Raw genomic sequence first — 19,813 nt, 5'->3', positions numbered from 1 at the left:
GGTCGGGTCCCCAACGTCCTGGGCAATTTGAGAACAGGCTCTCTGCAATGCAACCAGCACCAAAGCTATCCCAGCGGGATACAATCCCTAAGTCTCCACCATGGGTATTCCCTTCCGACTTGCGAACTCCGCCAGACTGCCTAAGCCACGGCCCTCAATGCCCCTTCAATCCAGACTACATGGCTTCATGTTCAGCAGAAAAGTGCACGGTGACCTTCATTGGTGCTTGCATGCAAACAGACACTCTGATCAGCAAAGATTGCATCTGCGCAGATCTTTCCTCTTCCACTTGTTCTCATCAGTGCTCCGGGTCGAGATCTCAGGCGAGTTACCTCTATTGGTTAAATGCCACCTGCGGCGATCTGGACGATTGGCGTGGGCTTCCCGAGAATTGGACAGACGGGCTGTTAAAACCCTCATTTTTGTTTATCGGCTGGTGGGACCCTGGCTACACCTCATATGTTTACGGTGACAGAGCGAGCCCCTGTCTAGGTTTTACGCAGTGTCTATACAGGAACGAATATGCGCGACCTGAAATAGTAAATTCAATGTGTGCCGAATTCGAGGAGACTATTTGGGAGCCTAACCTCTACAATTCTTCACAGGCTGCAATTTTCTTTCCTGAAGATCCAGGTAAAGGCTATTCACCTATTTATGGCACATGGGGAGGTTACGACCCTGATGATGACTCGAGTGTGTTCATTGAACGGAAAGGCTTCTGCAAAGATGCATACACTTTAAGCCATGATATCTGTTCTGCCGCGGGACGGACCAGTCTCCTTCTCTGGGCCAGTACAATATGCAATCCTACAGTTGAGTTTGGCTGGCCAAAGGATTGGCGAGATACTCTGCTTGTGTCCAATACGACCATTGTCAAAAGCAGCACCTTTATACCCCCTACAGCACCGGGACCCAACCATTGCTCCATCATAGTGAACAACACGATACATCGGTGCACTTCTGACGTGTGCATTGTTGAGAGAAACAACTGTACTGAGATCAACAGTGCTGTTGATAAGAGGTGCTTTTGCAAAGGAATGGATCTTCAGAACAAGTGCAATGCGACGGCGATTGAAAGGACGGAATTAAATCTCTGGCTCAATAAGACCTGCGAGGATATCCCTGAGTACCCCGGACTGCCAAATGGATGGGAAGATGGTTTGATGTTGATGAACACCAGCTATCAGGACCAAAGCGACTTTAGTTGGCCCTCATGTCTCGAGGCAAATGGTTGCTTCGACGTCCTGAATAGGACGGAACAGGACTGCAGCACATTTCTTTGTGATTTGGATCCTAGAGGAGGTAACTGCTCAGCCACGACGGTGGGATTCAAGGCTTCTTGTTTCTGCCGCCCAGGTAAGCTCGCACTAGCCACCATTTGATCTCGGCCAGGGGTCTTGTTGCGATGCTTACATGGCACAGTCGGTTATGAGACCACCTGCAAAGGAAATTGCAAGCTTTCTTGGGAACGGGAAGGGTACCTCAAGTGGCTGAATTCGACCTGCAGCTCAGTCGCCGATTGGAATGGATTGCCCCGTAACTGGCTCACATTGCTTCGTGTTCAAGACGATGAACTACTGCCATGGAACTGGCGCATCCAGATCACGCCGACCAAAGCACTTGACGCTACAGAACCCCTCCCGCCTAGAGAATGCCCGTCGACAGCGAGCAGTCTGGTGGCGTTCGCAGCCGTAAATGCTGCCATGGCCTTGCTGGTGCCTGTCTTTGGCCGACGCGATGTCATGAAAAAGTTGACCCGGGGTCGATGTGGCCACCGTGGCTCGCGCATGTGGCTTCTGACCGGACCGGCTACCGTGATGCTCCACGTTACAAGTAATGTTATCGGGGCATATATCATTAAATCTACACCAGGATACAGTGCTGTTCAAGTCGGGCAACTCGTTCTGTTGTGGTGTACCCGTCCGAGAATTACATGGATGATCATCGCCCTCATCCCCTGGCAGGCAGAAGATGCCATCTATTTTTCGGTTGCGAGCTCGACTCTCTTGGCCGAAGTCATATTACAAGCGTTAGGGGCATACTATATGGGGGTTGCCACCAACTATGCGCGTGTGCAAAAGTTCTACCAGGTCGGACGACTTCAGCAGGCTCCGCGAGGCAAAGACGCAGCAGTCATGTATGCAGGGTCGATCATGTGGCTCAGTGTCATGTTCATCGCTGTCGCAACGTGCCTCTGGTCCATGCTTGGCATGAGCAACTATGTTGCTGCCGTGGCTTTTACCATCAGGGGATTCAAAAGGAAGGCTGCAAGATCCAAGAGCCTCGCGGAAGCTCGGGTGATGAAGGTCAGGTCTTTAAGAACGAACCTCGATGCCTGGTCACCCACTGGCGCCGACCTTGAACGCGAGAAGCAGGCATTGGGGAATGCTTACACTGAGACAATCAGGGCCCTCGAGGCACTGGCGAGGGCCTGGCAGGCTTTACAGACATATGTTACTAGTGACACGGAGAGGTTGGTCACAGCTTCTAAAGCCCTCCGGCAGCAGAGAGAGAGGGGCCCCGCGGGCAATGCCGAAGAGGCATATTTTCGGGCCTATTCCATCTGGATTCAACTTCCGAGCAAGCAACTTGTCGATCTCGGAGCCTCTAAAGGAGCCTTTGCTCAATTGAACTCGGCAGTGCGCGCGAACAGAGCTGCCTCGACGGATCAAATCAACTCGACCTCCATGGAAATCACATTTCTAAAAGCAGCACTCGTGAAGACGCAGGTAAAGGTACGGACTTTGCAATTTCTGATTGACGAATACAGAAAGCAGCGTCAGCAGACTCCCAGGTACGCCGTATCCGAGAACGGACTCGTGTTAAAGCATATCAGCGATTTGCAGCATCAGCTGTACAACTACCCGAATAGCCGAAAGCCCACACAGCATCAAGAGCTGAGCCACCTTCGCCAGATCGATGCTGCGCTGGTTCGCGGAGTCAGCCTCGGAACCCAATTGCAGAATCTGATCGGTGGCGGCCAGAACACAGGCGGAGACCAAGACTCTGTAGCCAGCCTCGAGGCCTCGATCCGCAACCAGGAAACCAAGCAGAGGTCCGAGCTACGCGTTCTCCAGGCCTGGAACGAGCTGTGTACATTCTGCGCCCAAGTGGGAGCAGAGCACGCGCGGCTCACAAAGATCTGGGCGGGCCTGGAGAAGAAACGGAGGAAAGAGGACGAGGAGCGCCGCAAGGGCAACGGCGCCCTGTTGAAGAAGATTGCCTTGCGCTCCATCGCCGGCATGTTTGGCTGCTGGGCCGCCCAGTGGGTGTGGTGGGTGGGATATGTTCGAGCATCTGGAGACGAGTGAGTTTTTCCTGGCGAGAGTCCGGAAGGGATCTCGTGTTGAGCCATCCTATCCTATCCATCTTTCTTTTTTTTACCGAGTACATACATACGGACAAATTCCCGGACTGACACCGTTTGATCCAGCTACTGCCCCCCGAAACTCAGCCAGATTGCCACGATATGGACTATCTTCTCGACCATCGGTACGTATATATCCCCAAAGTAGTTTTTGCGTTCCCTCCTTTGCGAGGATCTTATCTGTCTGGGGTCTGGGGGCCCAATCAAGCAAGACTTAGCAAGCACACAAGCACATTGCCAATTCGACTCTACTCTACCCCACTCACCTCATTCCAACTCAGTGACTACCTACCTTGCTAACGAACTTACTAATACGATGTGATGTGACGCTACAGGTGTCATGATGGGCGGCACGCTTTAAATGAAGGTGGAAGATGGAAAATGGAAGATGACCCAATAGCCGGAGTGGGATCGATTTCTTCGGCCTTCCGTCTTCGTGTTACAGTCGAGTGGGAGGAAGGTGACCTACCTATCTTGAATGGGAAAGCCATTCGCGCCAGGACTTGCTATCGATAGACAATCTGCGACGTCGTGTTGGGAAGTCCCCGGTATGCATTTAGCAATTCATGTAGGTCCCGAGACATACAAGCGGATTCTATCAAGGTCTTCGATATTACGCCGCCATGCATGGTTCGAACCACCGTGGCTCACTGGCAAAACTAAGCCTCGCCACTTAGTAAAGTAGAATCCGTCCCTGTACGTAGTTATCACAGTGCTCTGGGAGTTTTGTCCAGCGGGACGTCGGACAGCTTGGTTCCCTGGATCTATTCCATCACGGGGTATCCACATTTCCCTCTCCAGTCATTCTCCAAAGGACCTGGGTCTTGAAAGAATCGATACACCCGAGGGATCCGCAGCCACCCACAATTCACGCGTAGATGAGCAAGTCTTTGGTTCGCTGCTTCGGATGGGGGTGACCGAATAGCCAAATTTGACTACCGCTTGGTTGTTGAGTCGAAGAACGACGTTGGACGAGTGTGGGCCCAGCAAACGCGCAGCGTAGGCCGCCGGTTGCGGTTGGTTGGTATAGCACCAGTCCACTATCTCTTGGTCTGTTGCTGATAAGTGATCCAAGTTCATCGCGACGAAGGTGGTTGGTTTGAGATGGATTTCTAAAGGTTGCGAAAGAGTTAAGCCTCTGAAGCTTTTCTACAACGGGAGTGCCAAGGGAGCGGAAGAGGAGTAGACGAGGGAGCAGATAGTTGATGGCGCGAGAGCAACGCGGCGAGGACGAGCTAGCTAAATAGTCGTAGTAGACGAGTGTTGGGGAGATTATATCTATATATACATAGTAGTAACGCAACGGACGTAGGTATTTGCTGTTGGAGATTGTTTATGATAGATACCCAAAAAGAGGGAGAATCTCTTTTCCATACATGACTCCGTTGCTCCTTGGGTATTTTGATCACGAGCTGTACTTAGACTTCCACATACATCACCGGCATCCATGTCTTGCGAATATACGAGGACTGAAACCAATATTTATTGGAATGCAGTCGACCTCATGATAAAAAGCCGGTAGTAATCTCTCACAGCCATATCCAACTTGGATTGGCGTAAGAAGAGTCCCCCAGTTCTTGTTTCTTGTTTTCTGATTGTAGAGGACTGTTGAGCAGGACCATGCGGAACTTACAAAGACACTCCGACCCATTTTGTGACCAGAAGATGCTGTGACCTCTCTGCCCTGTGGCTCAATGCTAGTCAATCATGTACCTCAAGTTTGACCTTCAGATCCACATCGGTATTATCCAGGTTGTGCCCACTAAAAAAGGCTTGTACGTCGTTGTCGCCACCATCCCAGCTACCATCTCGGACAAAGTGGTCCCAAAATCCGTCCCCGGGAGGGGTACCATGACCCGAGTCTAGGCCGTCGTTACCAGCAACGAAACTGGGTTCTCTGGCTTCCTGCTTTACAAAGTCCAAGCCTGAGTTGGAGAGAGACTTTGCTTCGGCCAGTTCTCCAGAGACAGGTGATAGCACTGTCGTGGCCGTCGAAATGGTGCTATTGGTGCGCTTCTGTATGCCCTCGGAAAAATTGTCCAGTGCCGTGGGCGCCAGAGTTGCATTCATTCCCTGGTAGGCTGAGTCGTTCGCAGATATATCTTTAACAGAACTGTGCGTATTTTTCCAAGGGTAGTATGAATTGCTGACGTACTGGTCCGAGCCACGCATAAGCATGGCATAAAAAGGATCATTGACGTCAAAGCCAGGTGCATACGCGAACATCTGCTGCGACTCCGGAGGCAATGAAGTGGTGAATGGCCCCATGTCCTGCCACAATGGTGTGAATGAATTGGATCGGCCTTGAGGAGAGGTAGCAGCACTGGGGTTTTGACGCTGTGGCGAAAACTCAAAATCTGCTCTTGGGCCCGGACCCTTGACATGCTCTCCAGAATACTGGTCTGACACCTGTGCCGAGCCATGAATCGACAAGTTACTGTGATCCATTGCGCCTGGAGCAGGCACAGGTGCGGAGGGCGATATTGACTCTTGGTCCTTGGTTGCTGATGCTGAAGAATCTGCCATCCGGGCGCTATTCAGGGAAAAATGGGCTTGATGAGGCGAAGGGTACGGAGCAGGGCGCTGATATCCCCCTAGCGACTGTGCCATATTATGTTGAGCAATCATGGGTGATGGAAACATATTGACCCCGCTGTTGGGATACTGGCCATGAGGATCTCGAGCCATCTGCTCTATGGCACTCCGGACCGCCACCTGGTGTGTCAAATAAGCGGCGAAGCGGCGATTGAAATCGGCCGAGCTCGTTTGCAAATGTGCAGTAAGACGTCGATATTGTAGGGGCAGGTCATCCCCCTCTTCCTCATACATCTCCTCGTTCATGACATCCTCGGCGGTTATCCGGAGCGCCCGTCCAGTTCTTCTCTTGTGAACTTCTGAAGCCCTCCGTGCTGATTCCACGCGAGCCTCGAGAGTTCGGTCACTCCTTCTCGACGCAGCGATATATGCTCTTGATCAATGTCAGTATATTGGACAAGCTGCACCAGCCAGATATGCTCACCTCTCCTGGTTCTCCTCTTGAGTGCGCTGCGTCTTTGGAGGCTTCTCCCGCGACACTGTTCGCATTGGCGGCATGTTGGGCAGGTCGTCGGAGACTGGCGTCCAGACGGTGTCCTGAGTAGCTTGTTTCAGTGCGACGGGCGTGGCCTTGGAGCGGGAGTAATTGGTACTCCAATGATCGATGAGCTATAAGGCTTCCGTTGCACAGATGGACAGACAAGCTATAGCAACTGTAGCAACAGAAAGTATCTTGAGTTGAGTTCCGAACAAAGCATGCACAATCGTAGCCAGTATGCCTACAAGGTATGAAGAAACGTTATGGAGTGGTTGCCTGGGGGGCGGGTTTGACCATAAAAGAGCAGCTGCAAGTGGCGAACCAAGCAGTAATGTTGCTAGGTCCAAGAAATGACAGTTTCCTGGTATGAGGACAAGGGTGACCACACTGAGACAGCTCGTATCTGTCAGCGAAGTTCAGACCAGGGCACAATGTCGCTTGGAGGGTTGACCAAGTGGGCGCGATTGTTCATGAGATGAGCAAGGGAAGAGGCGATCCCCAGGGAGTTTTATCTAGGGTCGAGTCCGAAGATCGCGAGGAGAGGGAGGCTGTGGGCCAGAGGAGCCAATCTCAAGCAATGAAAGGGAGAGGAGGGAGGGGAAAGAGAGGAAAGAGTTGAGAAAGCCATGGCTCAAGTAGCGGCATCTGTGGCTGCAGGCCTGCTGAGGCTACCATTGGACTGCGGCGGCGGCAGTTGGTTGTCCATGGAGCAACTAGCCGGGGAGAATAAAGTCAAAGCATGAGGTACCAGAGGCAGAATGGGCATTCTAACGACAGCAATTCGAAGCAAGCCGTGGCAAGATGCCTGGTTGTTGGGATGAAGACAGCAAAAGCCAGTAGATGTCAGAGTGACCAGACCCGAAGCGGCAGGTAGGAGCACGATAGAGTTGCTGAGCTGCAGGCCAAGCGCAGAGTGAAAATGCAGCCCAGATCGGGGCACCATTGGGCCGCTGGCGGGAGGGAGGCCGTACGAGGTCCAGGCTGCGCCCACTGCAGCCCCCAGCGCCTCCAGTCATCGATCGCAGTGCCAGCGGAGGCTGGATCCGTCCATCGCCTTCTGCTGCTGGTCGATCGCCCAAGAAGCAGCTGCGACACGGTAATACTTGCTCAGACCGCCAAATTCCTTTGTCTGGTCTCTTGTTGGATGCGCCGCTGTCTTATTCTCGGTCCATCTCATTGTTCGTCACTTAACTTGCTTCAATACACGAGAATCTACCCTTCTCGGCACTGTTCCACCTCCTCCTCACTCGCCTCATCCGACACAAACAAGAGTTTTACGATCTGCCCGAAGGATCAGCAGAAATCGATGGGGAACCGAGTAGCCCCTCACCTCGGTCGTAGCGCCAGATCCTAGCGCTGTCGGCTATCGTCTCCGTGCCAACGGCGGCTTCACAAGCCTGAATTGCGGAAGGGAAAGATGAGATTGCGGTCATAGAAAAGGGCATTCTCGATCTGACAGCACGGTCTCACACAGGAAACTGTTTCCGCACGATGCGTTGGTCCCAATTGACCAGGAGTTACAAATCCTGTATGTAGCTGCTAGCGGTAAGTCGAGGATCAAAATACCCCTGCTCGGGCGATTCATCTTTGGTCATCTCATCAGGCGCCTGTGTCTAGACGCCCACGGTACTCTCTCATGATAAGTGGACTCCACCACAGGATTTGTTCCCTGCTCTCGAACTGGGATTGCCGACATAAGACGGACAATTTCGAGACCAGTGGGAATGCAGGTATGAGACACCACCACCAGCCGTCCCCCTAGGGCTACGTTGGAGGGACACTTCCCCGGCTGAAATCTTTGTTTCTTTGGCCTGACCCTGCTAACTGGGACCAAGAATTGGAACTAATGTGCTGCATGATATCCTTTTCCACCAGCAGACACGGCAGGCAAGTTTCGCAGACCACCATAGTCGGATCGCACACTTCCGGTAGCCACGGTACCTAGTTTCGTGGTAGCAAGAGATGGGTTCTTCTTTCCCCGTAAAAGGCTGAATGGGGGGAATTGTGCCGCAATGTCTTTTGCATCGGCGATTGGGACAGACATCGCAGCCCAATTCGCAACACCAGCCCAGCTTCAGGTATATCCCGCGACTCCACCAATTGCCGCAATTCCATCCACCCGTGACGCAAGAAGTTGGTCACTGATTAGCTCCAAACAGACGGCACTGCTAGTCACTGTCTCCCCCTTTGATGGATCCCTCTTGGTTCCTGTGCTTGTCTGCAAGATCGGAGCGATACCTGGATCTCTCTTCCCTTGCGCAGATCGACTTTGATCAAACCCGGAACCGCGAGACCGCCACCCAGATCTATCTTTTCTCGCCTCGTGGGCCTTATTCGCATCTCGTATTTTGGATTTTGCTTCGACTACTGGGATGGGTGGCGCCATGTGGAATGTACTTGATACAGGAGTCGCGTATTGATGGTGTAGGCCCCTCGGCGTGACTACGTGACGACGACGTGCTGCGTGCTACGTGCTACGTGTCAGCCGTGACAGCCATCCACCACCGCCACCACCACCAAAACTCCGCGTTTCTCCCATGACCTGCCGTTTCCTATTTCCCGGGGGGAAAAGAAAATGGATAGGGCATAAGGCGTCCGTCTCCTCCTATCAGGAAAACGCCGGGAAACCTTCGCCAGGCCTGCCTTCCTGCCTTCCTGCCAGGTTTACGGCCTGGCCTTTCTTTTTTTTCCTTTTGTGGGGATAGCAAACTCGCATTATTTGGAAGAACAGCAAATAGTTGGAAACTTTGGAGAACCCCCCCAAAACTCACGCACGGGATGGCGCTACATGACAAGTGATATCAGCCATGCCACTTTGTTCCGCTCCTGTGGCTTCCACGGTCAGAACACTACCGACTCAACAGTATCACGGTACTTTGTCCGAATGCCAAATGCAGCGACGGCTCGCAACGGAATGTCATGTAGGTATCCATGCTGCGCCGTGTCTGCGCATACGTACGCGCCCACGTGCTATCTAATCTGAGGGCGCCTCATCATACTCTGTGGCCGTTAACTAACCCCTAGCGGCGGAACATTGCCCTGTTGCTCTTGTCCTTGTCCGTTCAGTTCGTATGATACTTTGAAACGCATCTTGACCTGGTTGCCTTTCCCTTCTGGCACTCCGTTGAGCAAAATCTCCTGCTGGACAGCGTGGTGTGTATTGGGAGCGAGTTCGCGCCCGCTTTGTGGCTTTAGGTGGAGTGAGTAGCTCTTCTCCACGGCAACTTGGAAGTGTAACCCGGTGATTTTTTGCGGCGTTGTGTTGGAGAAACGCGCCGTTATCTGGATCGCGCTCTGCCCTGGTGTCCGTCGGGCTTCAAAATCGATCCCGAGAGGTGAGGAAAGCACTTGTACCGTTTGTGGTTCAGGCAGCGACGACTCGAAAGTCCATTCGTCTTCGGCTGGTGCAGCGGGACTTCGGTTCATGCCCGAAGCTGGCTGTGTGGATGGTTGTGGGGTGTTGACTTGTCTTGACGGCGTTGAAGGCCGCGAGCTGGATGACACCAGCGCCGCAAACGGATCGGCCAATGCTTGACTTGCAGCCCGCGGCGGCTGTGCCATAGGAGCTGGAGTCGCAGGTTTGGAAGAAGGGATGGAGCTGACGAGTGATGCAAAAGCGTCGTAATTGGATTTCGGTGAAGTCTGAGGTGCGGTTTGCGTGAACGCCGGCTGGGTTGGGGCAACATTAGAAGTGGTCGAGAAAATCGACCCTGAAGGAGCTGAAAAATTCGTGCTTGGTCCAAGGGAGATCGCGCCCAGTGTGCCGGCGCCAGGGTCGTCCAGCGACAGACCTAGTAAATCATCTTCGACCGTCGTTGGTCTGGGCTGTGCAGTGGATGAAGCAGGACCAGCATCAAGGAGGGAGCCGTTCGATTGACTTGGTATCGTTTGCGCTGCTGGAGGTTCCGGCTCGAAGTCGATCAACGACAATTCGTTTGCTGCGTTTTTGCTGACCCCGGTCGTGGTGCCCAGGGTTCCCTTTTCGATCCTGTTGGCTGCTTCGATGTCTCCAGCTTTCATCAACTTGTACCTCTCGATCGTCCGATGGATACTGTCGTTGATTTCGAAGAGCTTAGCGACCGCCTCGGCATCGTCAGACTCTTCCTCGCACATCCTCTGTATCTTGGGATGAGCGCTCTGGAGTGCACCGACCAACTCCTAGGCTTCGTCAGCTTATTGACCACTTGCAATGCGACACTCCATACCTCGAAAACATCCCCGTCGCCAAACTTCTCGCCCGGTTGATGGCTTTGAAGCATCTCCTCTAATATCCTGGCTTTCTGCTGGACCTTTGCAACCTCTTCCGCTGCCTTTGCCCGATAGTCCGTTTTGTGCCTCGTGTCATAGCCGGCCATGACCTTCATGAGCCTATTGGCCTCTTGCAGATCTTGCGGCCGTCCTCGCCGAATCAGTTCTTGTAGCTTGGCTGACTGCGCCGCTCGGTCTTCCTCCTCCATCTCTTCAGCCGACTGGAGGTTCTGCAACTGATTAGCAGTGGTCCACTGTTCTTCTGGGACTGTTCTCATACATCGCTGGGGTTCAGGACAGCAGCATCCTCTCTCCGCACCTCTGGGAACATGTAGCCCTTGTACAGCAGAAGCCTGTGCATATCTCGGATGAAACCCAAATCCTCCTTGTACCTGGATGTTTGACATATCGTCGACCGCCATTCTTCAATGGCTTCCAAGATCTTGCTCTGCACACGAGTGGGCCGTAGCGGGGGTCGTTCAGGGAATCGTCGGACGAGCTCGTTGAGGAATTCTTTGGTGCTGATTTGGAGGTGGAAGGGATAACCGCAGTTTTTGACACAGATATCGAGTAGCGACAAGGCCAAGAGGGACACATTCGGGTTCCGGTGGTTGATGAGCTGCACAATGGTAAATGCGGCTTCACGCGGGGCATTGCCCTTCTTCGAGTTTACCAGGTCGACGATCTCGAGGTTCAAGGCGAGATTAGGTTCGAGGTTGGCGATAGGGTCGCAGGCATTGTATATGAAGCGCTGGAGGGTCGAACGAGGCGGGGCGAAGCCGTCAAAGACAAACTGATTTCGCGAGGCCATCCTCGCCGAGGTGGCTTCCATCACCTGGACTAACGTGGAGGCGTGTGTCTACTGAGATCGGTCGCAGTGGTGGTGAACAGAGGAGAATCGTCTGCTGGTCAAATCTGCCAGGCTTTGGCCTCATTTGCACTTCCAGCCAGACAGGGTGACAGGCAACTTGATGCCACGGAGTTGGTTGATGCCACCAATGCCAACTTTCTGACTAAGCTACTGCCTATCGGAGGTCCCCAGGTGCCCTAGATTGGCCGTTGGCTGAAAGTTGGGAGGGCAAGAGGAAGATGAACGTTATGCATTCCAATCGACGAAAGTATTCAAGAACGACTGCTTCTGTAATGCCTTCTCAAACTACCTTAGTATGGGTACAACACGTTCATGAATACCCACCCAGTCGTGACTCAAAAAGCGCCATGTCAATTGCTGCCCCGGATCCTTGCTTATGATAAGAATCTATAACCCCTCATGCACTACATTGCCATCTGTACGAGGTAGAAAAGCAGATATGAGACTCAGAGATCAAATCAGCTCGAAACCGCATGTTTTTTACACTGCTCTCAGGTCCACTGACCTAAATGGTGGTGGTCGAGTGCTGGTCCGGGTTCAGTATTGAACACACATGTCATCACAGTCCCTTGAAAGAACAGGGCGTTACCTGAAATTCATACTACACACTTTTAGAGAAAGCAAAGGGGATGAACTGAAATAGCCGCACGAGCCGACATCACCTCTTCTGAATCGGGCATGAGTTTGCAGCAGTTTTTGGCGGGATCGCTTATTGGGGAAAGTACCTCGTAAGCATGGTGGCATAACAGAGCCACTGGAAGGGGCGCAGGGACGAACGGCGAAGATCTGGACGCCATAATAGACATAGTAATCCCCATAAATTGTTCTCGTGTTCAAGATCTACAAGCTCGAAAATGCTCACAGTGTACTCTGTCACAACGCCAGGATCAAATGCTATATAACTCATTCCCATACCCTATGCCCATGCCCATACCCCTGCTCCACTTTTGTCACGATATGTTTGATGCAGCCCGCTCCAAAGCCAAGTACTCTGACCTGCTCTTCAAGCAATGTTATCTTGGTCGACGAGGGCTAGCTATTCCTGCACTCTTCAAGGCTGGTGGCGCAGGTAGGTCCTTCATCGGAGGAGCTGGTAACGGCCCAGTTGGAGGAGGCTGTCGCACAGTGAACGGTGGACTCATCAACGGATTTCTGCCATTGATAATATTGCCGCTACTACTCGTCCTCGGGGGAAACATCGGTCTTTGAGAAGGCTCAATAGCCGAAGCAGGCTCGGGAATATTATCACGGTCGTTGTATCCCAGGCGGTTAGCACGAGGACCAATTCCGTTGGGCGCATCTCGGGTTTCCAAAGACAAATGCTGTAACGATAGCGGCGGCGGCGGCGATCTCTCCACAATGCCAGTCGGTGTCCCTTGAAAGCTAAACTGTGGTGGCGCGACGGGGATGTTGCCAGAGGTTGGACTCGCATACTGCTTGGCCGTCACAGGGGTGCCACGGGCATCGCCAGCAAATGAGGCCGTAGACGCCGATGAGGTTGTATGAGAGCTGTCTGAGCTTGTCCCATCACTTTTCAGCGATTTTGGTGCAGGAGGTGCCAAGTAGGATTTTCGGTTGTGTCGCTCCATCATCGAGACGGCCCATTCCTGCAGATCCACAGGCGTTCTCTTCGCAGCCTGCAAGAAGTTGTCTCTGTCATAGAGCTCCCGGGGGGTTGGTCTCTCGTCAGGGTTCTTGAGCAGACACTTGGCCACAAAGTCCTCCAGAATAGACGGGAAGGCCTCACTCTTTGGGAGTTTGGGTGCCGGTTCGTGGACTATGGTCTGCAAAAGATCAAGAATTCCCATTGGTCCAGCACTTGCTCTGTCGCCCGCGGCAGAATCGCTCGAATCAAATGGGAATCTTCCAATTGCCAGTTCCATTACCGTCAATCCCACGCTCCAAACGTCGGACTTGATGGTGTATGCTCCGCCCTGAATTCGTTCAGGGGCCATGTACGTTGACGTGCCAACAAACGTGTTGGCCACCGAGTTGACAGTCTCTGTAGCCACGCCAAAGTCACATAGTTTGATCATTCCTCTAGAATTGACCAGGACATTTGATGGTTTAATGTCTCGGTGCATGATTCGGTGGGCTTCGTAAAGGTATACAAGACCTCCCAGGATGGATTCTGTAATTTTGCCTAGTACGTCCACACGTGTGGGTCCAAAGTCTTTCGATATGCGATCCAAGGATCTGCAAGCCGTCAGTTCAGCGGGAAGGGTAGCATCAGACCACAAGTGACTCACCCGCAATCCATATATTCCATACACAGCACAATGTCCCGGGCTTCATTCTGAAAAGCTCCGTAGTATGTAATGACGTACGGCGAGCTGCAGTCGGCGCCAACTTGTAATTCTCGAACAATTTGCTTACGGACATTTTCTTTTGCGTCGACTCGGATAACCTGTGTTCCTTCTCAGCATCAGGTCAACCTCCAGCCGAAGGGCCGGGACATACCTTTCTTGCCATGATCACTTTGGTCGAAGCATGCATGACTTTACTGACAGTACCCCCATTGCCAGCACCCAACTCTTTCAGCACGATCAGATCTTCACTTCTGAGGTCAAGTTTGAATTCCAAGCCAATCTCCAAAGTGTCGGTCCTGTCACTCTCGGAATTTCCAAGCGCCCCTGGTATCTGTGCATCGCCATCGGAGGGTGCTGTTCGAGGAGCCGGTGCATTCAACGCCAACCCTTTGACATTCTTCCTTTTCAGCGTCCGGGCTTTGAACGCGTCCGACATGGTGTGAGAATATTTCTTGGGTGACGGTAACAACGGTCCGGCAACAAGGCTAGTGAGGGAGGAACGGAAGTCGAAAGAGGATATACCGTAGGCTTCGGCGGGACTGCAAGTGTGATATGCAGACAGGACAGAGAAGAGAGGCGGCTATGTCAGACCCCAAGGACAATGCCAACTAAGGCCATCAGGCGCTTAGACGGATGAATAGCTGACTGCTTTCTTTGAGCCTTTAGTCGATTGACCAATGCTGGACAGTGAAAAGCTGTGAAAATATATCAAAACACCCTGCTTTGAACCTGCCGTGCGGGTGAAGAGATTGTCAGTTGACAGCTGCTGAAACTGAAATCACGCTGAAGATAGGGGTTCAAGCGCTTCAGCACGGTTGAGAAAAGCACGCGGTCGTGAACTGAAGAGGCGATATCTGTCAATAGTGCATGGCATAGGCCAGTAGTTCGCCAATAGGTGTCAATAGGAGGTCAAGCGCAAGCGCCTATTCTCACGCTTCAAGTCAGAAGTTCCCCATGTTCTAAAAGAACCGCAAGCAGACGGTTGATTCGATTCATGTGAGGAGAAGGACGCAGCCAATCGCCGAAAGCGACCGATCCACCCATCCTTTGTACTTAGTACCTTGGCCCATGGTGATCCTGCTGAGATGCGGCAGCTTTGCCGAGCCCGTGATTTAGCCGGGGTGTTAAGTTTGTGTCTGTTCCTTGGGCGATTTCGCAGGCTGGCAGGACATTTGAGCATCCGTTGCTGTCGCTTTTACCGCGACGTTGCTGCCTGCGGATCGGTCATATTCCTCGAATCATCTCAATTTACCGGGTCTGCTGCTTGCGCTTCGCCCTCGCATCAACATGGACCTCATCGATGATCGCGCAGTTCTCGGTGATGAAGAGGAGGACGAATCCTTCGATGAAGACACGGGTGAAGCAAGACCAAAGTCAACTGGCGCGAACGGACATTTTGATGATTCCTCTGAAGAAGAGGAAGAGGACGAAGATGAAGAGGCCGCAGCCGAGGTAAAATCTCTCTCTGCTAACACCCTCTGAAATCCCAAAATCTAATGTTTATGCCAGGTTGCCAAAGACTTCATTGTTGACGAGGACGAAGAAGATGAAGAAGCCCGCCGCGAACGAAGACGAGAACGAAAGAAGCGCCGCCGCGAAGAGCGCGAAGATGAAGATCTCGATGAAGAGGATTTGGAGCTCATCGGCATGAAGCCCACTGAGGAACCAACCGAATCAAAGTTCAAGAGACTCAAGCGAGGCCCTCGGGAAGACCGTGACGCGCAACAGCATTACGGTGTCAATGATATTTTCGGTCATTCCGACGAGGAAGAGGAGGCGGTTGACTACAGTCGGCGGAGTCGTCAGGACCGACGAGGGCTACAGGACGAGTTTGACGATTTCATCGAAGAGGATATCTTCTCAGACGAAGAGCAACAACGGCAACGTGAAGATGAAGAAGTGGCCAGACATAATCGTCGTGGGATCGCGGAGCTGGGTATTGCTGATGCAGCCGGGCTCGATGAGCAGGCCCTGGAAGACTTTCGCGCGGCCTTTGGTGATGGAACAGACTACGACTTTGCTCTAGAGAAGGAGGAAGAGGCTGACGAAGAGGAAGCCGAAAAAGACAAGAACCTTCATCTCAGAGATGTCTTTGAGCCTTCACAGCTGGCGGAAAAACTACTCACCGACGAGGACAATGAAATTCGATTCACCGATATACCCGAACGTCATCAGCTGGCCCGGAGACCATACCGCGACCTTGAACTTACCGAAGACGAGGTCAAAGAAGAAGCACTGTGGATAGCCAATCTGATCCTACCCTCGAAGGGGCACGATGAGATCCACCACGAACCTTTCAGACGCGCTGTCGCAGATAATCTGGACTTGATGACTCGGCAGGACTTTGAACCGCCGTTCATCTACATGCACCGAAAAGATTATCTACTGTTCCCACAGACTAAGGTGGTCGGTGTGCAGGAAGATGGGAGTCCGAAAGTCATCGACGACACCGTCAAACTTCTCAACCAGAAAGATCTGTGGCGCATACTGGAGCTTGATCTAAAGTATCGAGCGCTTATCGAAAGGAAAAGAGCGCTACAGAAGACTTACGCGGATCTGCATTCGACCAGTGTACCGGAAGACACCACCTTCGAACAACTCCTACCCCGGGCCGCTACGATGGAGGATCTTCAGGATTTACAGGACTATCTATATTTTGAGTATGCTTCGCAGCTCAAAGATCTGGCGTTGACCTCGAATGGCGAGACCAATGGGGTGAGCATGTCTCAGAAGAAAGCATCGACCAGAAGTGTTTATGAGGAAATTCGTGCCTCGAAGGCATTCGGTCTCGTTCGCGCCTTTGGTATTACTGCGGACGCATTTGCGCGAAACGCCGCCAGGGAAGGTGTCCGGACGTACACAGAGGATCCCTCTGACAGCCCCGAGAATCTTGCTGATACAATGGTTGACGATGAATTCCCTACTGGCGCTCGAGTGCTCAAGGCTGCCAAAGCCATGTTTATTGAACAGTTGGCAACGAACCCACGGATTCGACGTCTCATCAGAGAGAAAATCTTTCCCCAAGGGGTTATTGATTGCCATCGTACCGAAAAAGGCCTTCGCAAGATCGACGAACAACATCCTTATTACGAGTTCAAATACCTTCGAAACCAGAAGTTATTTTACTTCAGTGATCGACCCGACTTGTTCCTCAAGATGCTGAAGGCCGAGGAAGAAGGCTTAATCGAGATTCGGGTCCGACTGCCAGGACTGGATGCATTCAAGAAAGAACTCAACAAGCACATCGAAACAGACAATTATTCTACTGTAGCAGATGCGTGGAACCAGGAACGTCGAGAAGCGGTGTCAATCACCGTTGACAAAATTATGAAATTGATGGCCCGATCGGTCAAGGAAAACCTCAAGGAACAATGCGAAGCGACCATTGGAAATGACTGCCGCGACGAATTCTATGCAAAACTTGATCAGGCACCATGGAAGCCGAGGGGTTTGGCTAAAGGTACCATTCCGCGGGTTTTGGCCATGACCAATGGTGGCGGGACCGTTGGACGCGATCCTATTTACTGGGCCTATGTCAGTGATGAGGGCAGAGTTCTTGAGCACGGTCAGTATAAGGAGCTAGGCCCCGGCAACCGAGAACGCGGCATCCCCGACGGCAAAGACGTCGACGCGCTCTTGGAAGTTATCCGAAGGAGGGAACCTGAAGTCATCGCTGTCTCAGGATGGTGTCCCGACACCCGCAAACTTCTAGCAAACTTGACCACATTGGTCAGCAACCATGACCTTCGTGGCGCGACATACACGGATGACGATGATCAAGATCGAAGCGACCTCTTGGACGTCATTCTGGTCAACGACGAGGTGGCGCGTATGTCGAAATCTGGCGATCGAATGAAAGCCGATAACCCAGGAGTTCCTGAAATGGCTCTCTACTGTGTTGGACTTGCGAGGTACATGCAATCACCCCTCAAAGAATACGCGGCTCTAGGACGAGACATTGTATCCATCAACTTCCACTCTGCCCAGAACCTGCTGCCACAAGACAAATTACTGAAGAAACTGGAAACTGCTCTTGTGGATACGGTCACCATGACCGGCGTGAACATTAATGAGGCTGTGACTGATCCTGGGTTGGCAAATCTGCTTCCCTACGTGGCTGGTCTTGGACCTCGAAAGGCTTCACATCTGGTCAAAGTGATCAACCTCAACAATGGCTTTGTCAGGGCTCGAGAGGATTTGCTGGGTCTCAACGATAAACACCAGGCCATGGGACCCAAAGTCTGGGCCAATGCGGCATCTTTCTTATACATCGACTTCGAGATGTCAGATCCAGACTCTGAATATCTAGACAACACGCGTATACATCCCGAAGACTACGATATTGCTCGGAAGATGGCAGCTGATGCACTCGAACTCGACGAAGAAGACATTGAGGCCGAGAGACAGGAGGGAGGATCGGGAGCAATTGTGCGCCGCTTGATACGAGAAGAAGCGCAAGAGCGTGTTCATGATCTGGTTCTCGAGGAATATGCCGCACAGTTGGAACAAAACCTCAACTCCAAAAAGCGCAGCACACTGGAGAATATCACCGCTGAGCTCAACGATCCCTATGAAGAATTGAGAAATCCGTTCCGGGTCAACCTTGGTGAGTCCGAGGTGTTCACAATGCTCACAGGTGAGACGAGGGAGTCCCTGCAGAGAGGCATGAATGTTCCTATGACGCTGAAGAGAGTCACCGATGATCACATGGAGGGCAAACTCGAATGCGGCTTGGACGCGGTGGTTGAAGATCGCCAATGGGCAGACCCTGCCATGTCACCAAAGCAGCTGTACAACATCCACCAGACTGTTCAAGCTCATATTACCTCGATCAATCGCAAAGACTTTATCGTCACAGTGAGCTTAAGAGACGAGCAGGTCAAGAAACCATTCAGGAGATACAATCACAACGATCGGAACTACGACGAATGGGATGAGCGCGAAGAGGTGGCGGACAAGAAGTTGCTCGAAGAGAAAACGGACTTGGGCAACCGGGTCACCCGAGTGATCAAGCATCCTCTCTTCCGGCCTTTCAATTCGAAACAAGCGGAAGAGTACCTGGGCAGCCAAAACCGTGGTGACGTTGTGATCCGGCCGTCGTCAAAGGGCAACGATCATCTCGCAGTGACCTGGAAAGTGGCCGACGGCATCTTCCAACATATCGATGTGCTCGAATTGGACAAAGAGAACGAGTTCTCTCTGGGACGAACCCTGAGGATAGGTGGAAGATACAACTACTCGGACTTGGATGAACTGATTGTGCTGCATGTCAAAGCCATGGCCCGAAAAGTGGACGAGATGTGCAACAACGAGAAATTCCAGAACAAATCCAAGGCCGCATTAGGTGAGTTTGTGTTCCTTGTGAGCTTGATATGAGACATGACTGACGCTCAAAACAGAGGAGTGGCTAACCACCTATACCAACGCAAACCCCAAACGCTCCATGTACCAATTTTGCCTCAACCGTGAACGACCCGGCCAGTTCCACCTTGTCTTCAAGGCGGGCCAGAACGCGAAGCTCATGGACTGGAGCGTGAGGGTAATCCCACAAGGGTTCGAGTTGATGAAACAGCCCTATCCCACGATGAAAGATCTGTGCAACGGCTTCAAGTTGATTTTCCAGAACATGCATGAGGCAGCGGCAATGGGCAGACCCATGCGAAGATAAAACCTCTGGGTATTTGGGATGGCCGAGTGTGCCTGAAGACGGCCGCATATTGGTTGTGAATCTACAGCATACCGGCGAACCGTCTTGTTTTTGGAACAAAGAGTGGGTCTCCGAGTGGCACAATTGTATTAGTACCGACATGATCCGGGAAAATGGGTTTAGATATGAATGGCATGGACTGACAGATATGCTGGCTGGCTGGTCAAGAGACAATCTGGTTCCCGTCACAAATGTTACCAGAGAAAACTTGGCGCAGTTTATAAGTCCTCATGTCCCA

General features: G+C 52.2%; 4 protein-coding genes across 4 annotated transcripts; 2 read left to right on the top strand and 2 right to left on the bottom strand.

The window, feature by feature from the left end:
• Positions 1–548: 548 nt before the first annotated feature.
• On the top strand, positions 549–3,311 carry AYO21_01578 (hypothetical protein; the record flags this gene model as incomplete). The annotated part of the gene is made up of 2 exons (XM_022651560.1): positions 549–1,356; positions 1,423–3,311. 2 exons carry the CDS (start codon positions 549–551, stop codon positions 3,309–3,311), a joined length of 2,697 nt encoding a protein of 898 aa, XP_022516073.1.
• A 1,757-nt stretch (positions 3,312–5,068) lies between these two features.
• AYO21_01577 (hypothetical protein) lies at positions 5,069–11,499 on the bottom strand (the record flags this gene model as incomplete). Its single annotated transcript, XM_022651559.1, has 5 exons — positions 5,069–6,335; positions 6,387–6,571; positions 9,459–10,598; positions 10,646–10,918; positions 10,969–11,499. 5 exons carry the CDS (start codon positions 11,497–11,499, stop codon positions 5,069–5,071), a joined length of 3,396 nt encoding a protein of 1,131 aa, XP_022516072.1.
• Positions 11,500–12,572: 1,073 nt separating this feature from the next.
• AYO21_01576 (hypothetical protein) lies at positions 12,573–14,304 on the bottom strand (the record flags this gene model as incomplete). Its single annotated transcript, XM_022651558.1, has 3 exons — positions 12,573–13,755; positions 13,809–13,966; positions 14,020–14,304. The coding sequence occupies 3 exons, from the start codon at positions 14,302–14,304 to the stop codon at positions 12,573–12,575; spliced, it is 1,626 nt and encodes a 541-aa protein (XP_022516071.1).
• Positions 14,305–15,155: 851 nt separating this feature from the next.
• Positions 15,156–19,536, top strand: AYO21_01575 (hypothetical protein; the record flags this gene model as incomplete). The annotated part of the gene is made up of 3 exons (XM_022651557.1): positions 15,156–15,320; positions 15,378–19,212; positions 19,268–19,536. The coding sequence occupies 3 exons, from the start codon at positions 15,156–15,158 to the stop codon at positions 19,534–19,536; spliced, it is 4,269 nt and encodes a 1,422-aa protein (XP_022516070.1).
• Between the last annotated feature and the right edge of the window lie 277 nt (positions 19,537–19,813).

The sequence above is a fragment of the Fonsecaea monophora genome (genome assembly GCF_001642475.1).
Source record: "Fonsecaea monophora strain CBS 269.37 chromosome Unknown Scaff6, whole genome shotgun sequence".
NCBI classification, from domain to species: domain Eukaryota; kingdom Fungi; phylum Ascomycota; class Eurotiomycetes; order Chaetothyriales; family Herpotrichiellaceae; genus Fonsecaea; species Fonsecaea monophora.
Note: the sequence above shows the minus strand (reverse complement) of the source record. Positions and strands in the feature narration are given on the sequence as shown.